This window comes from Tupaia chinensis, unplaced genomic scaffold (assembly GCF_000334495.1).
Source record: "Tupaia chinensis unplaced genomic scaffold, TupChi_1.0 Scaffold000039_1, whole genome shotgun sequence".
Taxonomy (NCBI): Eukaryota; Metazoa; Chordata; class Mammalia; order Scandentia; family Tupaiidae; genus Tupaia; species Tupaia belangeri.
The window spans coordinates 2,729,640-2,746,209 of record NW_006159494.1 but is presented as its reverse complement, the minus strand read 5'-3'; the positions used below and the strand labels follow the sequence as shown (position 1 = coordinate 2,746,209).

General features: G+C 36.1%; 1 protein-coding gene across 1 annotated transcript in view; it reads right to left on the bottom strand.

Moving 5' to 3' along the window:
* Nucleotides 1-513: 513 nt before the first annotated feature.
* The window catches only part of ADAM28 (ADAM metallopeptidase domain 28), a 67,821-nt gene continuing 51,764 nt past the window's right edge, over nt 514-16,570 (bottom strand). The window contains 9 exon segments of the mRNA XM_027772823.1: nt 514-707; nt 1,255-1,317; nt 2,734-2,799; nt 3,959-4,024; nt 5,362-5,440; nt 6,325-6,433; nt 9,519-9,597; nt 9,932-10,012; nt 14,813-14,972. Of these exon segments, the coding sequence (XP_027628624.1) occupies nt 687-707; nt 1,255-1,317; nt 2,734-2,799; nt 3,959-4,024; nt 5,362-5,440; nt 6,325-6,433; nt 9,519-9,597; nt 9,932-10,012; nt 14,813-14,972 (724 nt within the window). The 3' untranslated portion in view covers nt 514-686.

Below are 16,570 nucleotides of genomic sequence, written 5' to 3'. Positions count from 1 at the left end.
CAGCATGGTCATCCCCCCTGGGGGGTGATTTCTTGCTTTCTGTCTCTCTGTCTCTGTCTTTCTGGTGAGTGCATGTACCCTATAGCAAAAACCTCTCAAAAAAAAAAAAAGAAGATAATATAGTAAAGAGATACATTATATAAATATATAAAGCAGAATATTTACACATTTTTCTTCTTAACTGAGGGTTCTAATTCAATGAGTTAATGGTTGGAAAATTCAGATTGTTGCTACCCATTTAATAATAAATATACAATTTATTCCCCATTCTTACCAATTTCTATTTTTTTGTTTGTTTAAAAGGTGAGTTAATTACTACCAAATAAGAAAATTAAGGTGTTCAAATATTTTAACAAATATAAGTCAACATCAAAGTGAAAAAAAATGTAGTGAGCGGGAAAATCTAATTAGAGATTTCCACTTTATAGATATTTCTTTAGTTTCTCCTTTCTCCCCCCGAATATAAAGAACAGAAATTATAAATTCATATAAAGAGTCTCAAAAGTACATCTCTCTTGAAAAATTTTGTTTAATCTCTTTGAAATATAACATGAATCAGGAAATGTCCATCTCCTTGAGTATCAAGAGTGAATAGCATTGAGAAAATAAGTATATTTCTCTTCCATCCAGATTGTATAGTCTTCCAAGCTGATCATTTACCCCTCAATCCCTGCTTAGTTGCTGTCTCAGACTTTTGGATTTGAGTCCTAAAAAAGATAAAACTCTTCAATAATCCATTTTTCCTAAAAATTTAAATATCCTACATTATGTAACTTTGAGCTATTAAGAAACTAAAATGAATTCCCTGAGATCACTCTTCCTACTTTGTAGGTTATTCAATACATCAACTGAAGTGGAAACATGGTAGGGTATGAACCAAAGGTGGGAAAAATACTACAGTGGGGTTAAAGTACAAATCTTAGTAATTAGCATTTTATAGGCAAGGTAAGGACCAGGAGAAGAGTTAAATAAAACTGGGTAGTCATTCTGTACATTTCCTCCATTCTCACCATTCTGAATGAACATTTCTGAGAAAATGAAGATAAAGGTCACCATAGCTTTCTCGCTTAGACCCTTCCATTTTCCTCTTTCTTCTTTGTTGTTGGTCAAACTCAAAAGTTAGACATTCATGTTAGCACCCCTCTAACAATCATACAAAATTATGTTTAGTGAACTTCTAAGAAAATATGTTTGGACCTTCTCTCCTTAGTAATAGGCACAAAAAAATATGATAATAGTTTGTGGATCTCTTACCTTAGGTGAAGACATTGGTTTATCCTTTAAAACAGTAGAAGGAAGTGCTTTTGGGTCTTCATGCTATATGAGATACAAAAAAAATAATAAAATAAAAAAGAAACCAACATGGTAGGTCATCAGAAATGCCATGTGTTTCCCATTGTTAGCTATATTGATTTCCTTACCTCCTCTTCACTCATTTAAATTCTGTCTAATGTTCAGAATGCAGTTCAAATTTCAACTACTCAGTCAGTAGATCTTCCTCTTTAACAACCCCAAACTCATCCATTTTTCTCCTGACTATATTTTTCTTGTTAATATCCCTCACTGTAGCACAAACTACATTTTAGAAATTAAGTATTCTATGTGTACCTGACTTTTTTACCTATAAAAATAAGCAATTCCTGGGATCGGCAGTTAGCATAATGGTTATGTCACTGGGCTCCCATGTAGTAGACTGCGGTTCACATCCTGGACCCGGTGGCTTAAAACTCATGCTGGGCACGTGTGCGTGTGTACCCAAAATCCTGAGAGGAGAAAGGAAGAGAAGGGATTGTGGCGTGGCCATCCCCCTTGGGGGGGGTGATTTCTTGCTTCCTGTCTCTCTGTCTTTGTCTGACAAGCATACACGCTCTATAGCAAAAACCTCTAAATTTTTTTTTTTAAATAAGCAATTTCTTTAAAAAAAGGGTTCTTAAATGTTAGTTCTTTCTCATTTATTCACAACAGTGTATGAAGCATGAGGAAACGTGCTCAGAATGAATTTTACATTTTAGTTCACAGGTACCTGGCTTTTATTTTAGGTTTGCCTATAGATGGTCTATTTTTCATTTCTTGCTTCCTACAACAAACTGTGACTTAGAACAGGCCTTATTCTCTGTATAATAAATAACAAAGTAAGATATTATTTATAATAAAAAGTTACATATGCAATAATTTTTGAAAAAGGTTTTTATTCATATCATACAGAAGATAAATGACCATTTATCATTTCTCAAATTATATAACAGTTGAGCCACTTCTTTTTTAATAAAACATCTGTACCCATTCTAATTTACAGATAGCAATTATGTCATGCATTTTCAGATACCCCTGGGACAAATGTGCTATGATATCTCAGATTAGACTCAGAAGCACATGTTCTAATCAAGAACCATAAATTTAGAGACAGTATTATTTTTTTTTGAAGAGATTTTTGTTATAGTGTGTGTGCGCTTGCCAGAAAGAGAGAGACAGAGAGACAGAAAGCAATAAATCACTCCCCAGAGGGATGGCCATGCCACAATCCCTTCTCCTCCATTCTCTTCTTGGGATCATGGGCACACATGCACACATGCTGAGCGTGAGTTTAAGCCACTGGGTCAGAGACTCAAACCATGGTTGACTATATGGGAGTCCAGCAACATAGCCATTATGCCATCTGCTGATCCCAAGACAGTATTCTTATTAGGCACAAGAGACATGCAAAAAAATCATCAGCGACTATCTGATACTTACAAGGAAAGAGGAAGATGTTATGGATGTAGGAATCGGTGGTGGTGGAAAATCAGGCTTTGTAATTAGCTAGTAAAAGGAAAAAAAAAATTAATTAAAAAATGGGGCCCTGAAAACAGGTGAGCTTCACGAAAAAGATTAAATCATTATCAAAATTAGAGACGTTATTAACCTACCCATGAGGATATTTTAAACCTGTGTTTCCTTGCTTTCATTAAGGTGTACACATATAATTCAGAGATAAGTCCACGTCAATAGATACGTGGTACAGATGCTTACTACAGATGAAACGTCTGTGTCTCCACACAAACTCGTGAGGAGAGGACACAAATCTAATTTCAATGTAATATTCTTTGGAGATAAGACCTTTCAAAGGTAATTAGGTCATGAACATGGAGCTCTCATGATAGGATTAATGCCCTAGTAAGGAGAGACACAAGAGAAATGATCTGTTTCTCTGTTTTTCTCTCTCATTTTTTTTTTTTTTTTGGAGAGGTTTTTGCTATAGAGCATGTGCACTTGCCAGAAAGAAAGAGAGAAACAGAGAGACAGAAAGCAAGAAATCACCTCCCCTCCCCCCGGGGGAGGATAGCCATGCCACAATCCCTTCTGCTCCATTCTCCCCTCAGAATCCTGGGCACACACGCACACACGCCTGGCGTGAGTTTAAGCCACCAGGTCTGGGACTCGAACCATGGTCGACTACATGGGAGTCCAGCAACATAGCCATTACACTAACTGCTGGTCCCATGATCTGTTTCTCTTTACCATGTGAAGATACCAGAGAAGGCAGCTGTCTACCAGTCAGAAAAGAGAACTTCCCCAGACACTAATTACACTAGTGACTTGCTATTGGACTTCTGAAAATCCAGAACAGTAAGGAATAGCTATTTGTTGTTTAGGGCACCCAGTTTACACTACTTTTTGTTTTAGCAGCCTGAACTGACCCAAATAATGATCCTCTATGAAGCAGATTTGGATTGCTCTTATGAGTTACAAGCTTCCCATCTCTGGTGTTCAAATTTAGTGGAGAAATTCAGGAGTATAACAGAGAGGCATACATCTCACATTTACAAAAGTCTTACAGGAGAATTTATATTTTATATAAATATTTTCACACTCTTTAACATTCTTCTGAAGAAATAATTGGACATTGTAGGTTATGTCTTTCATTAACATTTCCTTAAGGTTAGACGAGGGAGGCATTTAAAAAAATGTGTTAACTCACAAAAGAAGCTGGAGGCTCATTTCCTTCCATTGGAAGATCAGATACATGGAGCTTCATATGACTCATCTAAAGAGGAAAATTATATTTGTGTGTGTGAATATATATAGTATATAGGTGTGCTTCATGAAAATGATTAAGTCATTTTCAAAATTAGAGAAGTTATTAGCCTACCCATGAAAATATTCTAAAAGTATATTTCATTGCTTTGGTTTAGGTGCACACATATAATTCAGAGATAAGTCCATGTCAATAGCATAAAATATATATATAATATTTTTAAATAAAATAATCAGTTTTCTAAGTACATCTCTACATTAATAGTCTGTTCCAGGCATGAGAGAACTTAGAATCAAGCTGACATCAAGACACAGAAAATCCCGGTTCCTCCTCCTTGGACCCCAGGTTGGTTGTCTAGGACTTTAAGGCGAACTTCCACCCCACCCCACCCGCAAACCGGATCGAGCCGGCCAGTAGTTCCGGACACCAGGTGGACTGAGGGGGAAGTGAAAAGAAGAGGATAGAGAAAGATAGCAAGAGAACAATAGAGAGGCAGGATGTTAGTGAAAAACAGATATGGCTTATTACCTGTTGATGATGACATGTATAGTATTCTCAACTGGATTGGTCTGAGAAGTATTTCATGATGGGTAAAGTCTTTTTACAAGCAAAATGAGAAATAGTGATTGACTGTTTTAAAAAATAACTAGAATAATAATAATGATGATTGGGAAAAACATAGAAAAGATATTGAATGATGAAGTGGGGAGATTAATGTCTCTGTATTGACTGACATGCATGGCATTCCCTTTGGAAAAAATACTGTAATACACTGTAAAGTTATATGTAATCCAATGTAATATAAAGAAGATTATGATGATAATAAAAATTAAAATTAAAATAAAAGACACAGAAAGTCCCATGACCCAGTTGGTACATTTAATGTCTTCATTAAAAACATTATTACTGATATTATTATTAACCAACTTCAGCTGAAAATCTCGAAATTTAAAGAACACAACCAGAATAGTAAAGGTTACACATATTATACACATTATCAAACATATGTACATGTTATTGCCTCTATAGGGAAATATACCAGTGGAATAAGGAATCAATCTAGAATCAGAGAGAACAAGGCAGAGACAGAAAGAGACAAACATCCAGCATCTACCCTCACTGTTGTCTTATTCTCTGTATTTTAAGGATTCTCTGTTGCATTTAACAAAGGGGGAAATGGAAGTTTCTGAACACATAGTTAGGAGCTCACAATCCTTGCTACATACTAATCAATGGAGCAGACTTGTAAAATACTGCTGAGTACCAATGACAGACAGCTAGTCACAATACAGGAATGAGAAAATCACAGGAGGGCTGTGGAAAACACAGCACAAATCAGTGTTTACCTGTTGGGATTGAACACTCTTCACTGCCTGGGGTTTCCTCCTCTGTTTGCGTGGCCTGGTGCCAGAGGCTGTTAGGGGCCTGTAAGTGAGAAGATACCATATATACTGATTTACATGATGGGCGTTTCCACACGATGGAGGAACACAATAAAAGATTACCAAATTCCTTCGCTCATTCTGTCATCCTTTGTTGTTGACTGGGTTTTTATCTGACCCCCTAGGACATTTCTTAACTTTTAGTTCTCAGTTAGCCTCCCTCATTGTCCTGTGATTCATAATTACCACCAGTAATATCTGTTCTGAGAGCCCTGATTCCCAATAGTGATGGTATTTAACCCAAGATTTATTTAAATGATGTCATCTCCTTCATGATTTATAGTATTCATTCCCTATTTATTAGAAACCCATGATTACTGAGTATGTCAGTCTTTAAAAGTGCTAAAAAGTACTGTTGTGTCAAGAGGATGTGTATAAGACAAACAGCCTAGATGCAAATCAAGGCTCCATCACTTACTTTGCAAGACTGTAAACGCATTTCTTTTAACTTCCACATCCATACAAATATGAAGTCCCTAACCTTGCAGAATTGTTATAAATATGTAACAGTTTATCTATAAAATAGAAAGAATAGTGAATACCTATGAAGTTCTTATGAAGACTAATGAGATAGCTTGAAACAGTCTTTGTCACATAGCGACCAATAAATACAAGATACTGTATTCTTATGCAAAATGTGAAAAATGATGATAGAAGAAAAACATATATTTGTTGTAAAACATACATTTGCTGTGAAAGCTTTCTCAGTAAAAGAGATTCCTAGCCTGTCGTGCAAGAAGACTGTATTTTTGTGTCTTTTGAATATATGAAGTAAACCAAAATTAAATTTGAGAGGTGAGGTCATAGTCTTGAATTTATCAGTACCAAGGGGGGAGGGGAAGCATCCAAAGCAAGATACAGACTCACCTCTGAACTTTCTTATGCATTCCTCTGGTGCTTTGGTGCCGGATCACTATAGCAACCACCACAAAGATGACCGCCAGCGGGAACAACACCCCAACCACAATAGAGAAGTCTGCAATAAAGAGAACAGACACTCTCAGGATATGAGAAGTTCACATCTACACATCACACCACTCTATTTTTTACAAATACCTTTATTTATTCTTTATTTACTATAAATCCCATCTATCCTGTTCCTAATGAACATGCATTCCCTGGAAGATCTCTCGTAGCCAGTAAAATAATCATGTATTTGGATCATGATTGTGACATTACTATTTAGACAAAGTGGAAATATATATGAAACGTTTCATATGCACAGGTAAAACACCATCTTACTGAGAATTCCTAGAAGTGAAGATGTTTGTGATAGAAAATGAATGACTGAGGAGATAAGTAGAGAAGATGGGGTGAGGAGGAGGAGGACAGAGAAAGAATAAAGCATTTTTGAAATGCATTCTTGGAATAAAACAGAAAAAAACATGGAACTGAAGCCTTGGACGTATATTTCTGTAGCAAATAAGGACCTAATGGGAGAGAAAGGGATCTGATAGAGACATAACTTGAGTGTCCCACTGATGATTGTTTTGTACTGCAATTACTACAGACAGAAAAGAAGTTAGGTGAACTTGCAAACTGGGGAATGATTTTTAAACAAATGTTCCTTCATCTATATGTTATTTTTTTCTTCTACCAGCTATTCTAAGAAATGACTATAATGTAATCTTTTCCTAACTCAAAAATTCATTTCTCTTATAGTAATCTGAAGCCATGAGAAGCCAGAAGGTACAAGTCTGAAGAGCAATGCAAACAGTTATCGTTCTTTTATAAGATTAGGTATAATGGATAGAAATGGAATATATACAGAATGTATGCCTTCAGACAATATTTTTTTTGAGAGGTTTTTGCTATAGGGCACATATGCTCGCCAGACAGAGAGAGACAGAGAGATAGAAAGCGAGAAATCACCCTCCAGAGGGGATGGCCATGCCGCAATCCCTTCTCCTCCATTCTCCTCTCGGGATCTTGGGCACGCACGCACACGTGCCCGGCGTGAGTTTAAGCCACCGGGTCCGGGACTCTAACTGCGGTCGACTACGTGGGAGTCCAGCAACATAGCCATTACGCTAACTGCTGGTCCCCCCTTCAGACAATATTGTAATCAAAGTAAATTAGGGTTCTCAATAAAAGCATAAACTATGAAAAAAAGTAGGTATGAAGCAAGAGAAAACAATAGATTAATATGAAAAAGTTTCAAAGAAACACAAACTTGCCACTGAACATTTATAAATGTCATTATTAGTAATAAATAAGAGTGATAATAGTGCCATCACTATATGATGTACAGAATCATCTTGGAAGATTTTGTCAGCATTAACAGGAAAAGTTCAATGAGAAAATAAGAATATAGAGGATACATAGTGGAGATAATTCATGTAAATAATTTGTATTTCTAAATAAGAAACTAGAAAGATGAAAATAATCTATTTTAAGGTTTATAGTACTAGGAATATTCCTTGAAGTGAAGGACTCAAATCCTCAATTCAAAAGATCTTACTTACTAACAACATAATAGAAATAGAACACTCATAGAATGATGATTCGTTTTCATTAAGCAATAACTATAAAAGCTTTTAGGCAAAAACAAAACAATTTTTTAAAAAGATTTATTTAACATCAACTACAGAAATCAGTCTGGCTTTTTTTTGACATTAAATATTAGTATCTACTTTAATAGAGTTAATAAAGTAAAACTGTGATTACAAAAATCCAATTCAATCCAACATGCTATGGAGTTTTTCAGCTTAGCAACATAAATAAATCCCAGTAAATGCAGCTTAGAAAGATTAAAATTACTCATGAAGTTGATGTAGCAAATCAATAGATGAATCATAATAAAGAATTCAGGAAGAGGGAAGTCGTAGTTTAAAAGATTTTTGTGTGCACTGAAATGATTTAGGGTTTCTAATTAAAGTAGTTGAGTATGTTCATGCATCTATACACCAGCCTACCCAAATACATGACAAGTCCTAAATAGAATGTGTGTGTGTGTGTGTGTGTGTGTGTGTGTGTGTAAAATCACAAAGCACTAGACAAAATGATAAAGCTTTATAAACTTTAGAAAGATAAGACATTTAGGTAATCAGAAATATAATAAACTGTAGCCCAAATGTCTGAATTAAATGCTATTCTTTCTTGGAAAGCCTAACAAAGAATCTGATTTGGGGACACTGGTTCATTCAGGTCCATCCCCATCTACGTCTCTTCCCCTATCCCCTATGAATATGAAACAAGATTAGTTTATACTCCTAAGACAAAGTCCTGAGAATTGCTTTCCAGAAGCAATGGAGGATGCAGTAGTCAGAAGACAAAGGTTTATTCCAGATCCCCATAGTAGATCAGAGGGGAGAAGAGTCCAGGAGAGAGCAAAAGTAGCTCTTTGGAAAGGGAAATACAATGAGGAACTATTTTCTCACAGTAAAGCACTCTTCACCATTGCAATTTGAAGTGAGGGTCCACACTCAGTCCCTTCTGTGCCCCCCGTCCCCGTGATCTGTAGGGAGACCTGTCTGCTTACTAAGGAAGCTCACAGCTAGCTCAGGAATGGTATTGACAGGTATAACAAACACACAAAAACTGCAAAGGAAACCCATGTGAACCAGTTCAGGTCAACCTAATCCCCCATTCAGCTGTGGATCACATTTCCGAAACAAATACAGCACAAGGAAATGCAAGCAACCAGATGAAAAACAGAACAATCCAAATCAAAACAACTAGAGATGATTCAGAAAACAGAACTTAACCTACGAAAATAATCTGTCATATTCTTAGTGAGTTTTATGAGGATATTATATCTGCCCATTAAATAGAAGCTGCAATGAAAATAGAATGATCACAAAGCAAGACAAGATGGGAAATTAAAATAACAACACAAATATATAATTTGAAAAGATCTTTTTATAAGTAGAATAAAATCATAAGGAGATAGAAAATGTTAAAAAGTTGTTAGAGATTTTGGGATTAACATTGTGGATTTAATGCCTTCAAAACAAGAACACTAAGAGGAGAGGAAAGTGATGATGAAATCTTATACAATAAAGATAAACGCTTGGGAGAAGAGAGCAATTTTCACAGGCTAGATATAAAATGTTACCTACGGAAGACCATGGAGGAGTCCTCACAGTCGGGAGGGGCCCACCCTTCTTTACACTGACACTGGAGCTCGTGGTCACACACCTGCAGGAGCAATGATCCTATTAGTTTCCCCACTAGACTGACCACAGACTTAAGGCACTATTCATCTAGAAAAAAAAAAAGTCCATTCTGAAACAGGAATAACCCCTGAATAACCTTAGCAAGCTTTCATCTGTCTATATACGGTATGAATCAATACTAGGGATTTCAGTAATGGGTTTTCAGAAATGTCTCATTAAACTGTGCTCCTAAAGGTTTACACAAATTTAATAATTCTAGTCATTTAATGTTAAAATCACTACTTTAACTTCATCACAACTGACTTAGAATTACTTAAAATCAGCAAGCTTAGAAAAACATATTTTCAAAAACTTACAGCATGTCCTTTGCACTTCAAAGAGCAATTGGTTGATTTGTAGGCTTTCTCAATATCCACACATTCTGCATTAATGCACACCTGAAAGTGGTGTGGAAAAGGTGAAGCTCACGTAAATGTCCAGTGGTTTCAGATCTACAAATAGCAGACTCTTTGGGACTCAAAATCACCATTACTGCTTTACATTTAGACTTATTCATTTATCCTCTGCCTCAGATTTATCCTTTTTTCAAAGTTTATTTCTTTTATGTGAGTGAGAGAGAGAAAGAGTAAAATCAATAAATTAAGCACTCTTAAAAGGGGTTCATTCAACTATGTGGTTCCCCAAGCTTCCTCGCTGGCCAAGACCATGAGTATACACGTCTCATGTACAAGTTGACCAAGAAACTGAAGCTGTGATCTTTTGCATGGATCTAGTTTAGTTGTGCCATGGAGTCAGCCCACACTTAACCTTTTATTAGCGAAGTCACAGCCTTTTGAAAATGAAAGTCACATTCTTTTAAAAATGAAAGATAAAATCAGGATTTTTAAAAAAAGTTTACTTACTTATTTTTCTCATGAAAGTGAGAGATGAGAGAGACAAAGATAAGCACCTTCACCAAGGACTCACTCAATAATCTCCCTAACCCTGCCACTGAATTACGGGCACGAGTGCCCACCAACTACAGGTTAACTGGAGAACCATCTTCCATATGGATCCAGCATCACTTAGAAGCCCTACTTAAGGAAGACTTCCTTACTTTAGTCCTCATAGGTCATTCCCTTAATCCACAGCTTTAACCCAGCACTGGTACTTAAAACTGCACTGAGCATTACTGGGCTACCACTCCAATCAAAAATTGTGGAAAATATATGCTGATACTACATCATGGGCAATAGTAAAATAATTACTATTTGTGTAAAAATAAGTAGCATTGCTATTTTTCTCTTTATTGTTAGCAGAGTGCCTATCGTTTATTAAGTACCTACCCATTTTGGAGCGCTAAAATATACTAAGTCTGACAACTTCTTAGTGTTAAGCACAAAAGGGTAATTTATTAAATATTACTGAAGGAATAATTGCTGGTGTGCATTAATAATTAGCAAAGGAAACAATTTTGAAAACTGCTTTAAGGAACACAGAGGTGGCTACAGGCTTGCAATCTGATGTCCTTCCCACAGCCTACCTTTTCTAGAGGAATTCTGCTTCTATTTAGTATGTGCTTTTGGACTTCTTCGTATGGCTTTCCTTAAAGTGTTCTACTGCTAAAGGTAAGTGTGAAAATTTCACCAATATGGGTCCAAATATATTTAAGCTTATGTTCTAATGACAAAGTATTATTTGCTACAGATATATGACTTTATTAGCATGATGGACACGTGTGTGCTTTGACTTTATTACCGAGATGGACACATGTGTGCTTCACAGTGTCTCCTAGTTCCAAGGGTAAATTTTAATGAACATGGGCCGACTATGGCAATTGCTTTTACTTTGTCAGGTATTAGCTTAGGAATGGGAGGATGATAAAATTCTGTGCAACAAAAAATAATGTCAGATCTACAAGGAAAGATGGTCCTAACAAAAATTTCTTCACTCAAGAAAAGATGTATGAAGGAAATCTAATTTTTTTTTTTTGCCTTAGGGTACATGTGGTGGCTAGAGATGGAGAAAGACAGTGACAGAGACAAAGACAGTGAAAGAGAAGTGAGAAATCACGCTCCCAGATGACCATGTCACAATCCCTTCTCTGTTTTCCGGACAGAGACAAAGACAGTGAAAGAGCAGTGAGAAATCACGCTCCCGGTTGACCATGTCACAATCCCTTCTCTGTTTTCCTCTGGGATCTTGAGCACACTCACACACTCACCTGGCATGAGTTTTAAGCCATAAAGTCTGAGACTCGAACCACAGTCAGCCATGTGGGAGTTAAATAACATAAGTTCTCCGCCATCTGCTGGCCCCAAAGGAGATCTTTTATTGGGTCATCAGAAAACACATGGCATATTTTTCAGGTTTTTTTTTTTCTATGCAAAATGCATTATGACTTTTCTAACAACCCAATATTTTCTGCCTCTGCAGAAATTACTACCTGGGGACCAGCAGCTGGCATAATGGCTATGTTGCTAGACTCCTATGTAGTCAACTCTGGTTCAAGTCCTGGACCCTGTGGCTTAAACTCACATCGGGCACATGTGTGTGCGTGCCCAGATCCCAAAAGGAGAATGAAGGACAGGGGACTGTGGCATGGCCATCCCTCCTGGGGGGTGATTTCTCATTTTCTATCTCTCTATCTTTCTGGTGAGCGTACGTACCCTATAGCAAAAATCTCTGCAAAGAAAAGAAAAAAAAAAAAAAAGAAATTACTATCTGTAAGGTGTTAGCAGTCTTGGACCATGAATGTGGCAGTCAGAATGGATATGCCAGCACTCAGGTGGTAGAAGGCTGGGTCCTAAATGATGACTGCACGAATTAACTGTATTCCTCCAGCTCTGCACTTACAATTATGCAAATGTCTTAACTGTTTAACTCAATTTTAGTTGTTTTTCTGTTCCTCTGCAGGCTAAAACATCTTAACTGATTTAGCATATGAACTAAGACTCCAGTGTGGCAAGAATCATAAAAAAAAGTTTTTGAAAACATTGTACAGTCAAGAACCAATTATATATCTTTGATAATGACTAGGTGTGGTTATACCTGAGAAGAAAAATAGGATAATTGAATAACTGAGAGAAGTAAAGGTCCAAAAAAACATTAAAGAATTACAAGCCTTGAAATGACATCTCTGGATGAAACTGAGAAAGCTCCAATGTCCAGAGGCTAATAGATGGCTCTGGCATGGAATGGTTTTTGAGGAGGTAAAGACAAATAATCCTCTTTATTGTTCAAATGTCATGTGGGGTATGAGGTGCAATGGGAGGGAAATGAAGATGGATTCTTTTGGTCAAATTCGTACCTTAGATAAACTAAACAAAAAGATTGATACATTCTAACTAAACATTATCTATTTAAAAAATCAAACCACTCTGTATCTCAGAAGCGATGACTATACAGGAAATTAAGAGGGCTGGCCCTCATAGCGGTTAAGGGAACCAGATTTCCACATGGACAACCATGATCTAAATCCCGGCCCTGGTGGTTTCAAAAACATGTTGGGCACGTGTGTTTGCAGGCCAAAAATCCCAACAGGATGACAAATGGAGAAGACATGACCATACTCCATCAGGAAGTACTTTTCTTCCTCTCTCTCTCTCTTTTTGTTCCTATCTGGTGAGTGCATACACCCTCTGGCAATTAAAACAAAAATAAGAAGTTAAGAAATGAGCAATAATAGGGACCGGCAGGTGGCATGGTTGTTAAGGTACTGGACTCCCAGATGGTCAACTGCACTTTGAATCCTGGACCTGGCATCTTGCTTTCTCCCTTTCCCTCTCTGTTTCTCTTTCTCTGGTCAAATAAAAAAAAAATGATAACAATGACTGAAATTAAATAAAATGAATATTTTTAAAAAATAAATGAGCAATAATTTTACTGTTCTTAATGCCAGGGAATTCAGAAATACCAAAATTCTGCTTTAATCCAAGTGCATCTCTTCTCTTAAAACAAAGCAAGACAACACTCATGCCAGGTCATAGATGATGTCTTAATGTCTTTAAAAGCTTCAGCTAGAAAACATGAAGGTCTTAGCATCTAAAACCTTGAAAATCCAATTTAGGACTTCTACTTGATGTGCAATTTCTTCCTTTGATTTTTGCATATATTTCAAGAAACATGAGGGAGAGAAAAAGATTACATTTCATGAGTACCTCTAAGAGGAAAGAAGTAATATTTCAATTTGAAGTCAGCAACATTTATAAACTTTTATATACTTTATAAACTTTTATAAAGTTTATAAAGAAATACATTTATAAACTTTTATAAATGTATTTCCAGCTCCATAGGCTCAGAGGCCATGCCAATTTCATTTACTTTTTTATATTGACTTTCCAAAAAATTTTATAACCAATACCTACATACCATTACACAGATAATTTTAGACTTAATATACATAAGTATACATGTAAATAGACAAAACAGGATAAGTAAATGAGATATTTTCAGGATTGGTTTTACCAGAATGAAAAATAAAGGTAACATTTGAGTCATATAAATATATTAGTGCAATAAATAGGGTAATTTTAATCTCTATGGGAGATGAACCTTATTATCAAAACTCACATACTGGCTCTAAGTAGTACTCATGCCTGAGATTCTGAGGTCCTTATATACTGTTAATAGCCATACAAAACCATTGGCTAAATCCAGTGTCCCACACCCCAGCACTTTTAGTGAGCTTCTAGACTCTGTCTTGGAAAATAAAACATATACCGCTGTGTTTTCAACCTGACTGTATTACTCTTGAAATCATATCTATGAGAGCCAGTGATTTCCAAATTTCACCATAATGCTTGAGAATGTTAACAGCAGTGGTTGTTCTTACTGTTCACTTGGCTCGCCACCATCTATAAATTGCTCATAGTGTTTCTAAATCAAGTTTCTAGTTATCATATCAAGACATAGTAAACCCAATAACTGGGAATAAAGCAACTAGTGAGTAATTGAGAAACAAACAACAAAACAAAACAAAACAAAACAAAACAAAACAAAACAAAACAAAACAAAACAAAACAAAACAAAACAAAACAAAACAAAACAAAACAAAACAAAACAAAACAAAACAAAACAAAACAAAACAAAACAAAACAAAACAAAACAAAACAAAACAAAACAAAACAAAACAAAACAAAACAAAACAAAACAAAACAAAACAAAACAAAACAAAACAAAACAAAACAAAACAAAACAAAACAAAACAAAACAAAACAAAACATACATTTCAAGTGAAAGTCACAATTTTGACTTACTTTATTTTTTCCACACTTGGTTCCATTGGCCACCATGCCTATTTCTTCATCTTTGTCTTCAGGATCAAACGTTTTACATGTAAGGAAAGTTACTATACGTCCTTTCCAGGGCAAATTATCTGACCCACCTTGACAGAACAACTTCCCACACATGGCATCACTGAGAAAAAACAAAAATTTATTGCAGACCTCAGATGGAAGCTTTATACAAATGCAAATAAGCTCCATGGCTATAAATATTTAATGAATGGTTATTTTCCCCTGAAATAGAGACTTAAAGTTGTACTTTATAACCATTTTCTCCTTATTTCTCAATAATAGGACCTCCGAATATTTGCAAAATCAATTGTTATGTCAATAAACAGCATTTTCTAGATACCTGGCTCATTATTGCTGATTGCTCAGTTTCTGACTAAGGCAAAAGAAGCAGAATTTTAATTATAAATTCAAGGAGATGGCTTTAAATGAGGAAGTATATCTTATTCTTCAATGTTTTCTCCTCTTATGATTGGATTATGATGGAGTTGTGAAACAGACCAAGAGAAACACTTGGAAATGGAGCTCATATGAGTGTTGGAGGTAGAGGATATAAGAAGGATGGATTTCTAATATCATCTAAAATATCAGTTTCTCTTGTTTCAGCTAAAGTTGTTTATTTGTTTTCATGACTTGCAAGCAAAAGAATTCCAGCAGATAAAAGGCCCAACTCTCAACTATAGTTTTCTCATAAAAAGTTGAGCCTTGTTTGATACTGCAAGACATCAAGTAAAGTTACTAAAAGAACTGTCTCCTGTATCTGCAGATTAAATGGCTCAATATTCAATAAAGCCACTTACTTTCCAACAACACGAATAAAGTCAAAGCCAATAAATACTAGAGTTAATTGCTTAATGCAGTTCAGAGGAGGACTGTGGAAAAAGAATTCTGAAACGTGATGGAGTCAGATTCTTCTGATGTTTCTGGTGGCTGTAGAAAATATGATTGAGGAGTGGAGAAAGGCATGTATTCTCACTCAATTTGAGAGAGTATTTTTCTTGAATCATTTTGATAGAGCTGTATATGGTATAGCCTATAGGGCACGGGGAATCTCAGGCCAACTCTCTACTACCACCAATGATTAGAAGTAAGTGTCAGGAAAGAAGTCTGTGGGTCCAATGGGATGCTTGAGCCTCTACTTCCATAGTTCATCCAATGATCATACATACAGGACAATGGCGTACACCCAAGCTCCAGAGGAATGATGGAACTCTATTCTCTCTACACTCACCACTTACATATCAACCTTCCTCTGGTCTCCATGTATTTTCTTTTACATAATTTTTTCCTCATTATGAATGTATCCTGATTTTCTATAAAGAAGAAACCATAGAATATGGTTGTCCTTTAAGCCTAGGTTCCCCCAAGAGATGATCCCATGTTAAAAATATTCTTTATTTGTTAATACCTGACACTTGACAAAATTAGTGCTCAATAGAAAAACCATGGGAAGGACCAGCAGTTGGTGTAATGGCTATGTCGCTGGACTCCCATGTAGTCAACCGTGGTTTGAGTCCCAGACCTGGTGGCTTAAACTCATGCCGGGCGCGTGTGCCTGTGTGTCCAAGATCCCGAGAGGAGAATGGAGGAGAAGGGATTGTGGCATAGCCATCCCCCCCAGGGGGTGAGGGTGATTTCTCAATTTCTGTCTTTCCGTCTCTCTCTGTCTTTCTGGTGAGTGCATGCACTCTATAGCAAAAAAAAAAAAAAAAAAAAGAAAAA